General features: G+C 34.8%; 1 protein-coding gene across 1 annotated transcript in view; it reads left to right on the forward strand.

Annotated features, from left to right (window-relative positions):
- chl1b (cell adhesion molecule L1 like b) overlaps positions 1-14866 on the forward strand; it is a 71576-nt gene that overhangs the window by 21964 nt on the left and 34746 nt on the right. Inside the window, exons 3-18 of the mRNA XM_088915691.1 lie at positions 1071-1179; positions 1357-1547; positions 2643-2765; positions 3851-4021; positions 4338-4385; positions 4828-4939; positions 5340-5521; positions 6156-6287; positions 6889-7029; positions 7827-7938; positions 10493-10662; positions 10910-11075; positions 11264-11388; positions 11608-11709; positions 11946-12143; positions 13706-13776. Coding sequence (XP_088771817.1) covers positions 1071-1179; positions 1357-1547; positions 2643-2765; positions 3851-4021; positions 4338-4385; positions 4828-4939; positions 5340-5521; positions 6156-6287; positions 6889-7029; positions 7827-7938; positions 10493-10662; positions 10910-11075; positions 11264-11388; positions 11608-11709; positions 11946-12143; positions 13706-13776 — 2153 coding nt within the window. The remainder of the gene's footprint in view (positions 1-1070; positions 1180-1356; positions 1548-2642; positions 2766-3850; positions 4022-4337; positions 4386-4827; positions 4940-5339; positions 5522-6155; positions 6288-6888; positions 7030-7826; positions 7939-10492; positions 10663-10909; positions 11076-11263; positions 11389-11607; positions 11710-11945; positions 12144-13705; positions 13777-14866) is intronic.

Genomic DNA, 14866 nt, shown 5'->3' on the forward strand with positions numbered 1-14866 from the left:
AGACATATTCAGGTAATTACTATATTATGGACTATAGGCTATTGATACAAGCATTTTAGAAACGTATTATAGTTCTGAATTATATACCATATACAGTATTAATCACTGCCAGGAGCCATGGAATTACCTGTGCTGTTTTAAATGCTCATACAGTATTTTGCAGGATTAAGAGTCATTATTTCCCTTCAAGATAGCAATTTAGCACATCAACACCACAAAGTATCCTAGCCCATTGAATAAAACAAAATTGTGAGTTACAAATATAATAAAGGTAATTGCATACGTAAAAAAGAAAAAAAGCCATCACACTTCACTTCCATAGATATAAATCAGATGGAGAAAATGTATGACAAATAAATGCACCATAACACAGTAAATCACTTTATAGGCTCTTTTTTTTGATGAAATGCACAAATGCAGATGAGTGGCTCTCACATAGAGTGCTCTTGCACTCTGTGGATATGATTTCAAGCACCCGCTGTGTCGGCTGCTAATGCTACTGTGTTGAACTCCTCAAGGAGCTTGGAAAGTGTTGTCCAATCAGTGCACTGGGACAGCTATTTGAGGTAACCACACACTCTCACCAAGGAATTTTAATACAAAAAATAAACCAGTACTGTACTATGTTACAGGAAATGTAGTTTTATCAGGTTGCTTGTAACAAAATATTAAGTAACTTTGTTTTGCACTCAATTTCTTCTAACAAATTCTGCTATTCTGTAGTCTTCTTGCAGAATGTAGCCTAGTGTACAGTATGTACTGTAGCTTGTAGGATACCTTTAGGCTAGTGTAGGTACTGTAGCTTGTAGGCTACCCTTTTAATCCTTTCATTGGAAGTATGTATATATACAGTACATAACCTTCAATGTGTTTACAGCTGTTTTTCAAGATCTTTATAAGACCAGTGAAAACTGCATGTGTGATGATACCTCTTTTGAAATCCACTGTGCTGGAGAATTGGATAATGTTGTGTGTACAGTATATCATGACACCCACTGATGATGCACTCCTTCTTTTTAAATACATACTTATTGCAAATATGTGATTATTGTTCTATTTGTCTTGTCCAGTTGAGCAACTTCCCACCATCACAGAGCAGTCCCCAACTTCCCAAATAGCATTCCCGTTTGATGAGAGCATTTCTATTAAGTGTGAAGCAAAAGGCAATCCAGAACCAGAGTAAGTATTTCAGTTAGTAAAATACTGTAAAACTCACTTTAGATATGCATATAATACAGAATGGTTTTGTTCAGTTTATAGGGAAATTAGAAAAATCTTTTAAAATTATAAAACCTTTTCTTTTTTAATTTGACTTTATCCTGTTCAATATTTCAAGGCACAATTGTTCTCTTTTAGATTTCAATGGACAAAGGATGGACTGGATTTCTTTCCTGATCAAGACAGCAGGCTGATAACACAGGAGAATTCAGGAACATTTGTCATTGTCAATAATGGAAACATTACGGAATTCCAGGGCAAATATCGCTGTTATGCATCAAACAAATTGGGAACAGCTGTTTCAGAAGAGATTGAATTCATTGTACCCAGTAAGTATTAATTTGTGATGTCAATATAAGTATTCTAGCTCTAAATGTGTGAACAATTAAATTATGTACATTATGTAAACTGTTGTAACAATGGGTGATGTTCTGTGATGGTATATTTTTGTCACAACACTACCTACTCTTTAAAGTTTTAAAGAGTTTAAAGTTTTATGATGTCAAAAACACGCACAATCAGAAATATTCACAGTATACTTATTACTCTGTTTTTCTTTCATAAATTGTCATATCTTATCAACATGTCTATCTTGTAATTCTTTTCTCTTATTTATTCAGAAATACTAAGAATTTAGCATATTGTGTAATCTTGCTCCACAAATCCTGTATATATGTTCCAAAGAAGTTTGAGATTGTTGTCATTTTATGATTCATTACTTAGAGGTAAGGCATTCTGGTAGTTAGTATAATTCTATAAGCTTTGTTTAGTGAGCCCTGTATGCATGTAGTACAGATCAGAGAAGTCAGTTTATTTCTAAGTGTAACACGCACTATATATTATATAGAGTATAAAATCTATATCAGGGGTCTCCTGAATGGCTCAGCTGGTTAAGAAATTCGCCCAAGCGAAGACTGGGCTGTGTGATTGCGGGTTTGAGCCTGGATCATGTCAGTAGCCAATTGTGACGGGGATTCTCCAAGCTGCTGTGCACAAATGGCTGAGCTCCTCTGATCTTGGTGTGGGTTTAGTCAGTCTGGGCTCGGAGATATCCATCTTCCCCAGTCATTATAAAACGTTGAGTGGTTTGAAGGTGGGTGGGTTGGAGGAGTCTGCCTGCACTTCCTTATTCTGTGGTCTTGGTGTTTATTGCTGTGATCTGAGATATGAAAAACACAATTGGCTAGTCCAAATCAGCTGTACTGTATATTACAAAAAAAAATGGTCAATTCCAAATTCTAAAACTATTACAGATTAAAAAAACTCGATTGCTTTAGCTAAGAAGAGCAGTTGAGAATGTTACATGCACTGTTTAACATGTTGATGTTAAAGTCAAGTTAAATTTTACACCTAATTACACTGTTAATAATACAAGAAGCTAAATTGTCCCTTCACGGCACTCTGTCTGCTTGTGCATTTTTTAGGTATTCCAAAATTTCCTAAAGAAAAGATTGACCCATTTATTGTTGAGGAGGGGCAGTCAGTCATTTTGAAGTGCAATCCACCTAAAGGCATTCCTCCTTTGCAAATATACTGGATGACAATTGGTGAGTATTGTCTCAGCACAACTGAATTTCTGAGCATCCTCTGTACTTGTTGTTGGTTAACTCTGGCAATTAGTATATTAACTGTTTTCACCTTTGAATCTCAGAAACTTTTTTGTTGTAATCATAGTGTTGGGAAAGTCCTAGAAGGCTCAATCTGCAGCTATGTGTTTAAGTACATGGCTCACCATCCCATATTGTTTCTAGTCCTTACCCACACCCTTCCCCACCCTCTTCATTGCCAAGAAGAAGGGGAGGGGCTGCTGCCTCACTGACCTTTTGACTGGTGTCTGAATTACTGGCTCAACAGAGGCTTAACCACAAAAGTATTCCAGCACAATCATCCTTACAAAATGCTATTGAAGCTGTGAAGTTTATGAACCTATTAAATGTTAAGGCGTTTTACTTAAAAAGCAGTGATACCGGGTAAGAAATTATAACTTGATGCTGAATCATATCAATAAAAAAAAATCGTTCTTGTAAAGGCTCAGGAATTAAAAAGTGGGAAAAATATGGTTTCAAACTGAACAACTGCACAGCCTTAACTTTCAAAAAGCAGACCTCTGTTGGATGTTACACATGGTCAATGTTTTATTTTGCTAACAGGTTTCAGGACAAAGGCATGTTTTTTTTAATTAAATGTTATAACCTGCTGAACTTGTTTTTGTAGAACATTGTTTTGTCTCAGTTAGTGAAGGGATAGAAATAGATTGGTGGTTATTCGTACTTATTGTATACATTATTTTGAGGGTGCTTACTTGCCTTGATTGTACAGACAAATTGTACTGGACCTTGCAAACTCTCTCAAATATATCAATAGAACTCCAGTCATTGCCAGAAAATCTAGTCAATGGGAAGTCTTGATCAAGGAACAATAAAAGTAATTATGGCTCTAAACCAGTTATAGTATCAATAGCTACTGATTATTTTATATGTTATATGGGTTTTTCAACTTGAATGAGCTTTAACCTGAATTCATTCATACAGCATAATATGGCATCAAGTTATAGAGAGCTATGTTTTATTTTGCACTGACTTCTTTTTGCTTTCCACATTCTTTTTTTCTTTCCTTCTTTCTCTTTCAACAGGTTTGCAGCATATCCAGCAGGATGAGAGGGTATCTATGGGCCTAAATGGAGACCTCTTCTTCTCCAATGCATTGGAGAAGGACAGTAGAAGTGACTACTGTTGTGTTGCTTCTTTTCCAAGAATTCGAACCATTTTACAAAAAACAGCAATGTCTTTAATTGTCAACAGAAGTAAGTTTCATGCTATAAAGATCTAGGCACACAATGTATTGATAATACTTTTGTAAGGACTATGGGAGGAACCTGGAGCACTTGAAGAAAACCCACATAAACATGGGGAAATTATGCAAACTCAACAGGCCAGAATCAATTCCAAGGCTCTACAGCAGCACTAAATACCAAAGCATAGTGACACCCATTATACCAACATAATACTGTTATTTTATTTTTTGTTCTGCATTTTCATATTCATTATCATATATTCATTATTATTTTCCGTGTGCTTTTTTTTCATGTTTGTCATTTCTTTTCCACATTTGTATTTCAGTTAGATCTGTCAATGGTACAGAGTCACGTGATATCACTGATGCTAGTGGTGAGTTAAGTTGTTAACAGCAATCTAATCTTGTTCCAACACATTTATGGAATGAGAATTCTGAACTCCTGTTACAATCAGTAAAAGCAGCATGCTTGACCAACATGAAATTGAATCCACTAAGTTAAAGGTACACCGTAAAACATGTCAAAAACTCAATATGGAAATACTCCTGGTACATAAAGTCACAGATTTCATATTTGGAATTAATAGTTACAGTTTGTAACCAGGTTTATCAAAACTACACATTATAAATCCTGTAGAGTGTAGATTTATTTTTTTAATTAACTGTAGAGCGACATGTTGCTGTTAAAAGTTTAAAAAGGCTTTATTAGTTGATTTACTAGTCAGTATACTTGATACTAAAATATTGTTTGATACTTAAAATAATCAAGATTTTCTTGTGTGTATGTTAATTGTAATCACTCCCCTCTATTTAAAGCAAACGCAATCTCAGAGAGAAAGCCAAGGCTTCTATCCCCCTCTGGTGGTCACTCTGAGATCCAGCTTGTGAAAGGAGATTTACTTCAGCTGGAGTGTATCGCAGAAGGACTGTGAGTAGCATGTTCTCTAATCTTCCATAATACAGCTTGTTATGTCCAAACAAACTATCTGAAATCCCTCTTCTTAAAGTTGTGCTTTTGACCTATAAAACGACTGTAATGTGCTTCCTCTTCATTTTCTTAACTTGCCGCCCTTATCTGTACTCCAGGTCTAAACAAACACTGTAACCCATTGACAGCTTCTTTGTCAACTTTCTTTCGTTGCCACAAGTGATATGGGATACAATTTAGTACAGTAATGGTGTGATAATAAAGTATATAATAAATATTATGAAAATAATTTTGGTGAAAAATGATAAAAAGAGGGTTTATACATTTAAACTGTTTCCCTTCATGTCACTAACAATTGTACAGTAACTGGAAAGAGTTTTTTTTTTGGTGATGCTGTCAGTCCAACTCCTTCGTATGAGTGGGTTAGAGTTGGAGCGGACATGCCTGAACAAGCAAGAAAGGAAAACCATGGCAAACTTCTAAGAATACCTAATGTGCAGGAAGAGGATGATGGTAAATACATGTGCAAAGCTAAGAATTTACTTGGAGAAGTACACCACTACTTCCACGTTACAGTTGAAGGTGAGTGATTCTGCACGTAGGAGTCATGAAATTTTAATATTATTTTGGTTTCCAGCAAATGAAAGCAGTTTAAATTTGAGGTGTATTAAGAAGAAAAAGGAATGACTGCTTCATATGATCGGCTTCATCCATAGCTATAAGCAAAACAGTTCTATAAAAGAGCTTGTACCCCACAATTATAATTGTGATTTATTCTAAACTACCTACAGTACAGTATACAGTAGATCACCTGGGATGTAGAATTTTGTTTGGGAAAACTCACCATCTAGTGGTTAGTGGTTGTAATGGTGTGCCACAAACAGTTTTCAGTTATACACCTTTGCTGCTTCCAACTAAAGATTTGAACTCCACTAAATAACTTAGAAATGATCATTTATGAGAAAAGACTTGCAAACGCAAATGATTAGATTTAACTTAATTTTAATATCATTACAGGGAAACCAGAATACATGTATTTTATCTTACATTATTTTGTAAGATAAAATATTAAACTTTTTATTTGTGTTTAATACATTGGTATTAGTATAGTGTTCTGAAATTGTCACCAAAAACACATACAGTATAGTACAAAATAAGTCTTATTAAGCAATATATTTAATATTTATTACTATGAATTTAATTATTTTCTTCCCAGAACCACCTCAATGGGATTTTAAACCTGAAAGCCAAATAAAAGTCATTGGGTCTGAAGCCCATATAAGGTGTTCTGCGACAGGTAAACCACAGCCAAGTATAAAGTGGACGATAAATGGGTTACCATTACATGGTAAGTAAAAAATAATCTGTAAGACTTGCATTATGAAATATACATGAAAAGTCTACTCTCAGAACTACAATGTTTTCCATTTATCTTGAAACAAAATTAATACCTTAAACAAAGAATAAAGGATAACTGTATGTTTTAATGCAAGGTTAACATTCAGACAGTGTCTGACAGAATTTAAGCTGTAAGTGGTTAAAAGTTAATTTAATCAGAATTTAATGCTTCTGCAAAATACCTTAACATTTGGAGTGTAGACCTTTAGAGCAGGTTTCTTGATGTTAAATTAAAAGGAGTTCAAAGCTTAGGAGGAGGAAAAGCCTCAGTTCCTACCAATCACTGGCTATAGAGTATAAACACAGGGCTCTAGACCACTATGTGCCACGTTTAGCAATGTTAACTCCAATCCATCATAACCTACTCTCTGGCCTTTGCAGCAACCTCTTGGTTTACCAGGAGGGGGCTCCATCTTCTTGATAATATGACCATGCAGTGCCTCAAACCAAGACTGTTAAAGCCAAAATATCAGTTAGGACCCTACAATCATTTTACTGTGGTTTCTCAGTGTATTATAAATTTCCTATTAATTCATTAATGATTATTTCAGATGTACCTGCATCCAACAGAAGAGTTTTAGGTGACACAGTCATACTTCATAATGTAAAGCCAAATGACAGTGCAGTCTATCAATGTCAAGCATCAAACAAACATGGGACCATCCTTGCCAATGCTAATATCATGGTAATGAGTAAGTACACCACTGTATTAATGTACTTTTGGATGTAAGAGTGAATTACTTTGAAAGCATTTCACTTTCAGGCCTAATTACTTTTCAGATGACTAAATGCTATAAGTTCAAGTTCTGTACAATATTGCTATCACTTTTTTAAATGAGTGCCTCTGCTTCTACTGTTTACCATTCTGTCCAACCTTATTGTATTAGCTATGGAGAAAAAAAGAAACGCCAACGTGATCATAAAATAGCTAAAGGATAGTAAACATCTATTTTCTTTGTTAATTGGAAAAAAAGTATGAATTATTTTAATTCCTTGTAATTCCTTAATTTTAAAGTGTAGCAAAGGGTGCCCTTAAATTAATATTACTGCCTGAGGAAAACTGCTGTTTTAGGATACTCTGTTTTAAGCGCCCTTTGTCTCAGTGGAACCTGGATGTGATTACTTTTAAATGCAAACGTGTTTCCACCATTAAACTATTATGCTTCAAGGAAGAAACATGACACTTTCATTCTTAATTTGTGGAGTTTTATGTCTTTCAAATACATAGAACATAGAGGAAAACAACATTTTGTTCATCAGGCATATTTTTTTCAGTGTTGCCCACGGTGTGTCCTGTACAGATCTTGATTATCCCCTATACAGTAAATAACCTTTGTCCCATTTATTTACAGTATCAGCATTTCATAGGTTTGCTCCTGAATACCCCAACACCACTAAATACACGACCATAATCAGTCCTAATTCAATGCACTCTAATAGCTGTATAAAATCCAGATGTCTTATTGTATTATGTTAACTTTCCTGTCAGACCTTCCTCCGATGATACTAACTGAGGATTTTCAGGAATATGCGGCTGTGGTAGGGAAGAGTGTCACCATGCACTGCAAAGTGTTCAGCTCCCCCACTTCGGCGATATCTTGGTAAGTGAGAGTTAAGGTCCATCTAAATTAGTGGAGATCTTCATTGTACTTTCCTTGCATATAAAACATAAACATCTTTTCATTCCCATTAATCTGAAAATGCAACAAACACATAATTGATTTTTTGACTTCATAAAATCTAAAAAACTCCAGTATAGTCCAACTTCTTACAATACATAGCAGTATAAAACAGATGCTTGATAATACAAGCCTAAGTTTTCAATAATATTTACTGTACATTTTGCAGGCATTGAACTTGTTGCAAAGCAAATGCATACAGAATGTCAACCCAATTCACTACGACAAGCAATGGTTATTTTCCAAGATCTGACAAGTTTACAAACAACTGAGTTTTGTACAGGAGATGCTGCAAAAGATTGTGAACTTAATGCAGAACCTGTAATTTTCATTTTCATGAAAGAACCCGAAAATGCTGATGCTTCAGTTCTTCAGTGATGGTTCGAGTGTGAGCATTGTTTGATCAAGTCCATTTGGATATGCATCATTTTGGAATACCATAGTGTGAAACATGTATGATGCAGGCAATGAACAGGTGGCAGTATTCAGCAGTATTAAGTGAAGCCTAAAGTAAAATGCATTGACACAGAAGTAGAACAAGAACAAGCATTGAGTTACCTTATGTTAAATACTACTGAATGGATGAAGATGGGTACTACACACAACCCCTCAGAAGAAACAAAAAATCAGTTAAAATGATTTTCTTAAGTGATGATCATGGAAAAAAACCCCATCAGTGTTAAGATTGAACAGAAGTCCAATGTGTTTGAGAGGCCACAAGCAGAAATCTTTGGGGTAAGGGGGAGAAGAGTCAAGGCCTTACACCGAACCAGTTGGACACCAGAGAAGATGGTTAAAGGGGGAAGTAAGGTGCTCGGGACACGACCTCAGCACTGGTACCAAGAAAGGCAATGGTTGTGAATTAGAAGTCCCATTGCAACACAGACTGATGCTATGCATTTGGGTCCTCGGAGTTGAGTGAACATCAGTAACTGGGTGATGAGGGGTGGGGATTGGGTAGGGAGCTGTGTAACTATGGATTGAGGAAAAAGGGAGTGGAAGGGAGAAAAAAGGGCAATGAGAGAGGAAGCAAATGCAGTTCTTTAGGAGTTCTGGGGAGAGGTGATGATATCTGGAGAACTGGAGAAAGAGCAAAAATTTTGACAGGAAAGACCTAATTGTTTCAAGAACAGACAAGAAGGAGACTCCTATACTGGCTTGGATGAGACGTACTGGCTAGGATGAGACATGTTCAGTTGAAAGAACAGTGACCAAGAGTAGATGATAAGGTTGGAGAGATGCAGGTGGGATAACAGTAAGAATATGAGACACCTTTGACTCGGACTCAGTTTGACAAACATTTTTTGCATGATCACAGGTAATTTTAAGAATATTGGTGTTATCTTTAATTTCATTCTGGAAAAAGTTTATTTTTCTGCTGACACAATGTCAGATTATTAAGATCTTCCCCCTCTTGATTGACCCAGTAATATGTAGTGACTTAAAGCCTGTTGTTTATCCTAGAATTTCTTTGCTTACAGCTATCTGTTTAATAATATTACTAATGTACTGTACTCTGAATTTGACTGTGATACTAATCACCAGGAATTCTTCAGAGCATATTCTTCTTTCTCCAGCTTCGTTTGTAGTAATTCCCACTGAAATATTGGGCTGCTTAAAAATAGCATTAAATTGGTTGATTACATCTTATGGAAATGAGTACCTTTCTGCCTTTATTTTTTATTACATTCTGTAATCTTCACTGGATGCAACGATGCTGCTTGTCTGAGCACTGTGTGGGGATCTGAACCTAAGTTGTTAGGATTGTAGTACACATGAACTACTGCTGTGTTGAAAGAGCTGACCTGCTAAGCTAGGTTACATGCTTTAGGCCACATCTTTTACTTAGTTCTTGGACCTAAATCAATACTGCCTTTCCACAGTCACAGACAATTCTGTTAGGCTTCCAGGTTCATGCTTCTCTTAAAAAACTACCAGAAATACTGAGCCTATTGCTGCTTTTGAATCTTTCTTTTAAAAAAATCACTTTGGCTTTTTGTTGTCATTTTTTATCATGCAAACAGTTCTTCTTAGTATTTTGTAAATATTATTCCTATTATATTTTCTGTCTTTAAAAGCATTCTTTGTAAAGTTATTTCTCCTCCATGTTTTGTAACATTCACCCTTACAGACTATAAAACACACAAATACTTTTAATACAGTAAATACAAATGCTTGACAAGAGTTGTTTAATGTCTTTGTAGGTCAAAGGATGAATCAGTTGATTCTCTTCAAGATGACAAAAGATTTGCTGTTCATAAAAATGGCTCGTTGGAGATTCATAGTGTTGTAAAAAAAGATAGTGGCCAATACATATATTATTCCTATTATATTTTCTGTCTTTAAAAGCATTCTTTGTAAAGTTATTTCTCCTCCATGTTTTGTAACATTCACCCTTACAGACTATAAAACACACAAATACTTTTAAATACAGTAAATACAAATGCTTGACAAGAGTTGTTTAATGTCTTTGTAGGTCAAAGGATGAATCAGTTGATTCTCTTCAAGATGACAAAAGATTTGCTGTTCATAAAAATGGCTCGTTGGAGATTCATAGTGTTGTAAAAAAAGATAGTGGCCAATACATATGCCTTGCTACCAACAACGAGGGAAAATCAGCAATTACTACATTATTAGATGTAAAAGGTATGTTGTAGCATACACTGTCATCCCTATTAGTCTAGTCATTAGCCAAACAAATTCTCATACAATATCAGCTCATTTTATTAAACAAATGTAAAATAATATTACTTTGTTTTCTGTCTAATTGAAGTAGTATCTGTACATTCAAAAGTAAAAAAAAAAAACTAAAACACTAAACACCATCCTTTACAGCTGGGGATTGACAAAATTAAAAATGAAAAAATAATGAAGTAGTTTTATAATTTTACAGATGCAACAAAAATAGTGGATGCTCCACAGCATTTAAAGGTGCTAAGAGGAACCACTGCACAACTGACTTGCCAGGCAGAATATGACAGCACCTTCAAAAGTACCTTTCGAACACTCTGGAAAAAAGATCAAGAGGAAATATCTTTTAACAATACAGAAAGCACTCGGTAAGATACGTGTTTTATAGAAGTTTTTTTGAAAATATTTCTTAAGTATTTGTATTCATTAGTACCAATATACAGTGTATTTTATTTACTTTAAACTGTGATATAAAAAGATAAAAATGTTTAGCAAATTCTAACTTGTTAGTTCAACTGCGAGAGGCATTGTATAATCTTGTCCTCTTAATGTTTAGATATTATGAGGATAGTGGGGTGTTGCAAATTATCAATGTAAACCATGAAGATGAGGCTGTATATACTTGTATAGCAATCACCCCTTTAGACCAAGATGAGGCAACTGCACAACTCATTGTACTTGGTAAGTAAGAAAAAAACTTTTTTATTTGACTTATCCACTATGACTGAAGCTGTGGGGTCCCAACAAAGAAATAATATCAACATTTTTTTGAGAAAGACTAATTATATTTCTATAAAGGAAGAATGGTAGTCAAATTATGAGTGTGTTGTTGTTGTTGTTATTACCACACCAAATCTCTGATCTAAAGATGGAATTATTTGGTATTTGCACAAACTGTAGATGTTCCTGATCCTCCTGTGGAGCTGGCACTTAGTGATCACAAAAACAGAAGTGTAAAACTAAAGTGGGATCCTGGGGATAGCCATAACAGTCCAATAACAGGTACAGTACTTCTACATCCAGGCAATCACATAAAACTATTAATACTCATTCTAATTCTTTGAACTTATACTGTATAAGCATGCTGTATTTTTTATTGGATCCAAGAACCTTTTGAAATAACATGCTCTTTAGGAAGGGTCAAATTTCATTCTGTGTCACGGCTGGAAAGAATTAGAAGGCCCAAAGGGAAATTGTGCTGTGCAGGACTTAATCTTAATATGTAATTCTTTAAATAGAGTTTATTGTTGAATATGAAGAAACCCGATGGGAGCCTGGGAAGTGGAAGGAATTGGTAAGAGTTCCTGGGAATCATGCTTCAGCGCTTTTAAAACTGCATGGCCATCTAGACTACCAGTTCCGTGTGTTAGCGGTTAATGAAGTTGGAAGAGGCCAACCAAGTGAACCAACAGAGAGATACAAAACTCCTCCAGCAGGTTTGTGTTCCTCAGCATCATTAGCATGCTTTTGAATCAACATTTAATTTCCAAATGATTAAATATTTATAATGTTTTTTTTCCTTTTGTACCTTTTTCTACTGCAATTCCATTTGTATACCCTCTTGATAATTGCTTAGAGGAAATACAGTACATACAGTATGTACACAGATCCAGCCATTCAGAATGCGCAGGGGATACTGCAGTAGTTTGTAGTTCAGGGGCTGCGGGCTACTGCAGCTTTTTAGAAATACTCAGTTGTGGGGCTGCACTACTGTGTAAAACCGCCAGGTGGAGCAGTGAAAGCTTAATGTGGTGTGTGGAGCATTTGGGCTATCGCCAGAAAATGCCTGGTTTCAAATCCCAGCCAATGCTGAGGGACAGTCTTTTTCCAATTATAGAACTTAAGTTGTATACTGTGTAGAAATCACTGAATGACCAGGTTCTTGAAGTGAGCAGGAAAGCAGACCTTTATGTATGCATACAGGAGCACAGTGTAAAATACAGTTCTGAATGGAGCTCAAATTGAATACAGCATTGTTTCCCATTTTATATAATGAGAATCACACCAATTTAGTCATACTGTATAAGAGGAAACCAAAACAATAGCAGATATTCCAGCAGAAAAACATAAGATATTTTCTTAGGTAGTTTCAATTGTTTGCATACCAAGAGAACATTTAGTTTCAAAACGGAATGTCTATTACCTGATAAAAGAGAGTCATGTGCAATTGCAGCTATCAACCAGCTACTCACCAAGTATAAGGATAATTATGAGAACAGGGCCTGTTGTTCTTTTCTCAAAGCACAAAATTATTAACCCTTTGGATTTCTTCAACTGTTTAGACTTTTATTAATTTTAAACTGACTGAATGTTAAACATTCAACTAATTAAAAAGTCGGTATATTTTATGAAACCAAGATTACGCAGTTGGATATATAAAAATAGTTTATTATTAAACTATAGCTTGTGAACATGATGTGCTTCTTTCAGGTTACATCCACATACAGAAAATCTAAAGGTAAATTTTGGAAGCTGAAAATAAAAACAGTAGAATAACGTAATACATACCTAATTTACACAAAGTAGATGGTAGGTGGTAGCTCAATATGAAAAAGTACACAACAGTATTCCACCTTCTTCATAAATATTTTATGCATCAAAGTCTTTAACTTGGTGACTTACAGTGGGTTATGGTTTTAATGTGCTTGTTCTAACATTAAAACATTTAAATACCGTACTTCATAAAAAGTTATAATGTTTTATACTTTTCTAAGAATATGTACAGTATATCACTACCTACACTGTATGTGTTCACAACATGCAACTTTTTGTGTATAGTATCTGGCCTTTTACTAACTTTGTCATCTTATTGTGTGGTTCAGTGTGGCAGATAGTCTTTGAGATAACAATAAACAGGAATAACAATAGTTTATTTCCTGGGGGCTTTAAAAAAAATTGAATGGCATACTCTACTTGCATTATATGGGCAATGCAATTTTCTAGTCATGCATTTGCTGCTATGGTGAAACACAAATTTCATATTTTGTTTCCTTTTTAGCTCCTGATAAGAACCCTGAAAATATCAAAATTGAAGGCCATTTGCCTAATGAATTAGATATTAATTGGGAGGTAAGAAAACACAAATGGGTCATTTTTTACTAAATACATTTTCTTCCTATTACAAAAAGTATATCTTATCACAATACATCTATTTACAACTATAATGGTAAGTGATATTTCTGTAGTGAATACGGAAATGTTTTTTTGTAATAATCTAGAAATAACCTTTCTGTAATTGTGTTCAATTTTATAATGTAAGGTGCTTTAACAGAAGATGGGAGCTTTATTTTGAAATTTGTACTCTGCAGAAGTTTCTTACTCCTTTGTGTCAGGTTTGAATACAGAGTGTTTAAAAATTGATGTAAAGTAACTGAATTCTACTTAACACTTCATTGTAGTGCTTTAAAAAGATAAATGGAAAGTGATATGAAGGTGATTTATTCATGTATTCAGTCTGGTCTTACTTCAAAGAGAACCCTTTTTTCTTTATTTCTCAACCCAGAGTGATATTAAAGAACCTACTGGATTTGTCCAGTCTGTCATTGTTAATGGCCAATTTTTGTGGACCATAATTGTATTTTATTATGTTTTCCACTGATATCCCAGTGTGAAGCATGCCAAATGATCTTTTGCTGTGCCTTTCTTCTTTTGATTCATAGAATGCTTTCAATGCTGTAGTAGAATATCACTTTGCTACAGTTCATTCTAATATCTTCAAGCCAGGCTGTACTAGCACAGCTTTCAGCTCACATCCCTGGAGAGCTATAGCTTGTTAGTGTCACTAATAAAAAATAAATAAATAAGAAAGATCCTGAGCTTGAAATAATTGCTTGTTTTAAAATACAGCTCACTTCTCTTACAGTAAATAAAATCTTATCCTATCTCTCTTTGGTAAAGAGGCATGTAGTATTTTTCTATTGAATGTTACATGCACTTTATATAAAATTGTGGTGTGTCATTAGAAGAAAGAAAAAATCCTTATCGTCTTAGTTTTTTTCTACGAAAATGCAATATACTGGGTTATATCTACTTATTTTGCAATAATCAGTGGCTTGTCCACATGGCTTCACAGTATGTTTAATCCCTGTATTGCACTGGGAATTAAAGGGGAACTGCAGTCCCAATTTCTCAGACCAGTTATTAATTTTCAGTAACAAAA

The sequence above is a fragment of the Atractosteus spatula genome, chromosome 5 (assembly GCF_055471065.1).
Source record: "Atractosteus spatula isolate fAtrSpa1 chromosome 5, fAtrSpa1.hap1, whole genome shotgun sequence".
Taxonomy (NCBI): Eukaryota; Metazoa; Chordata; class Actinopteri; order Semionotiformes; family Lepisosteidae; genus Atractosteus; species Atractosteus spatula.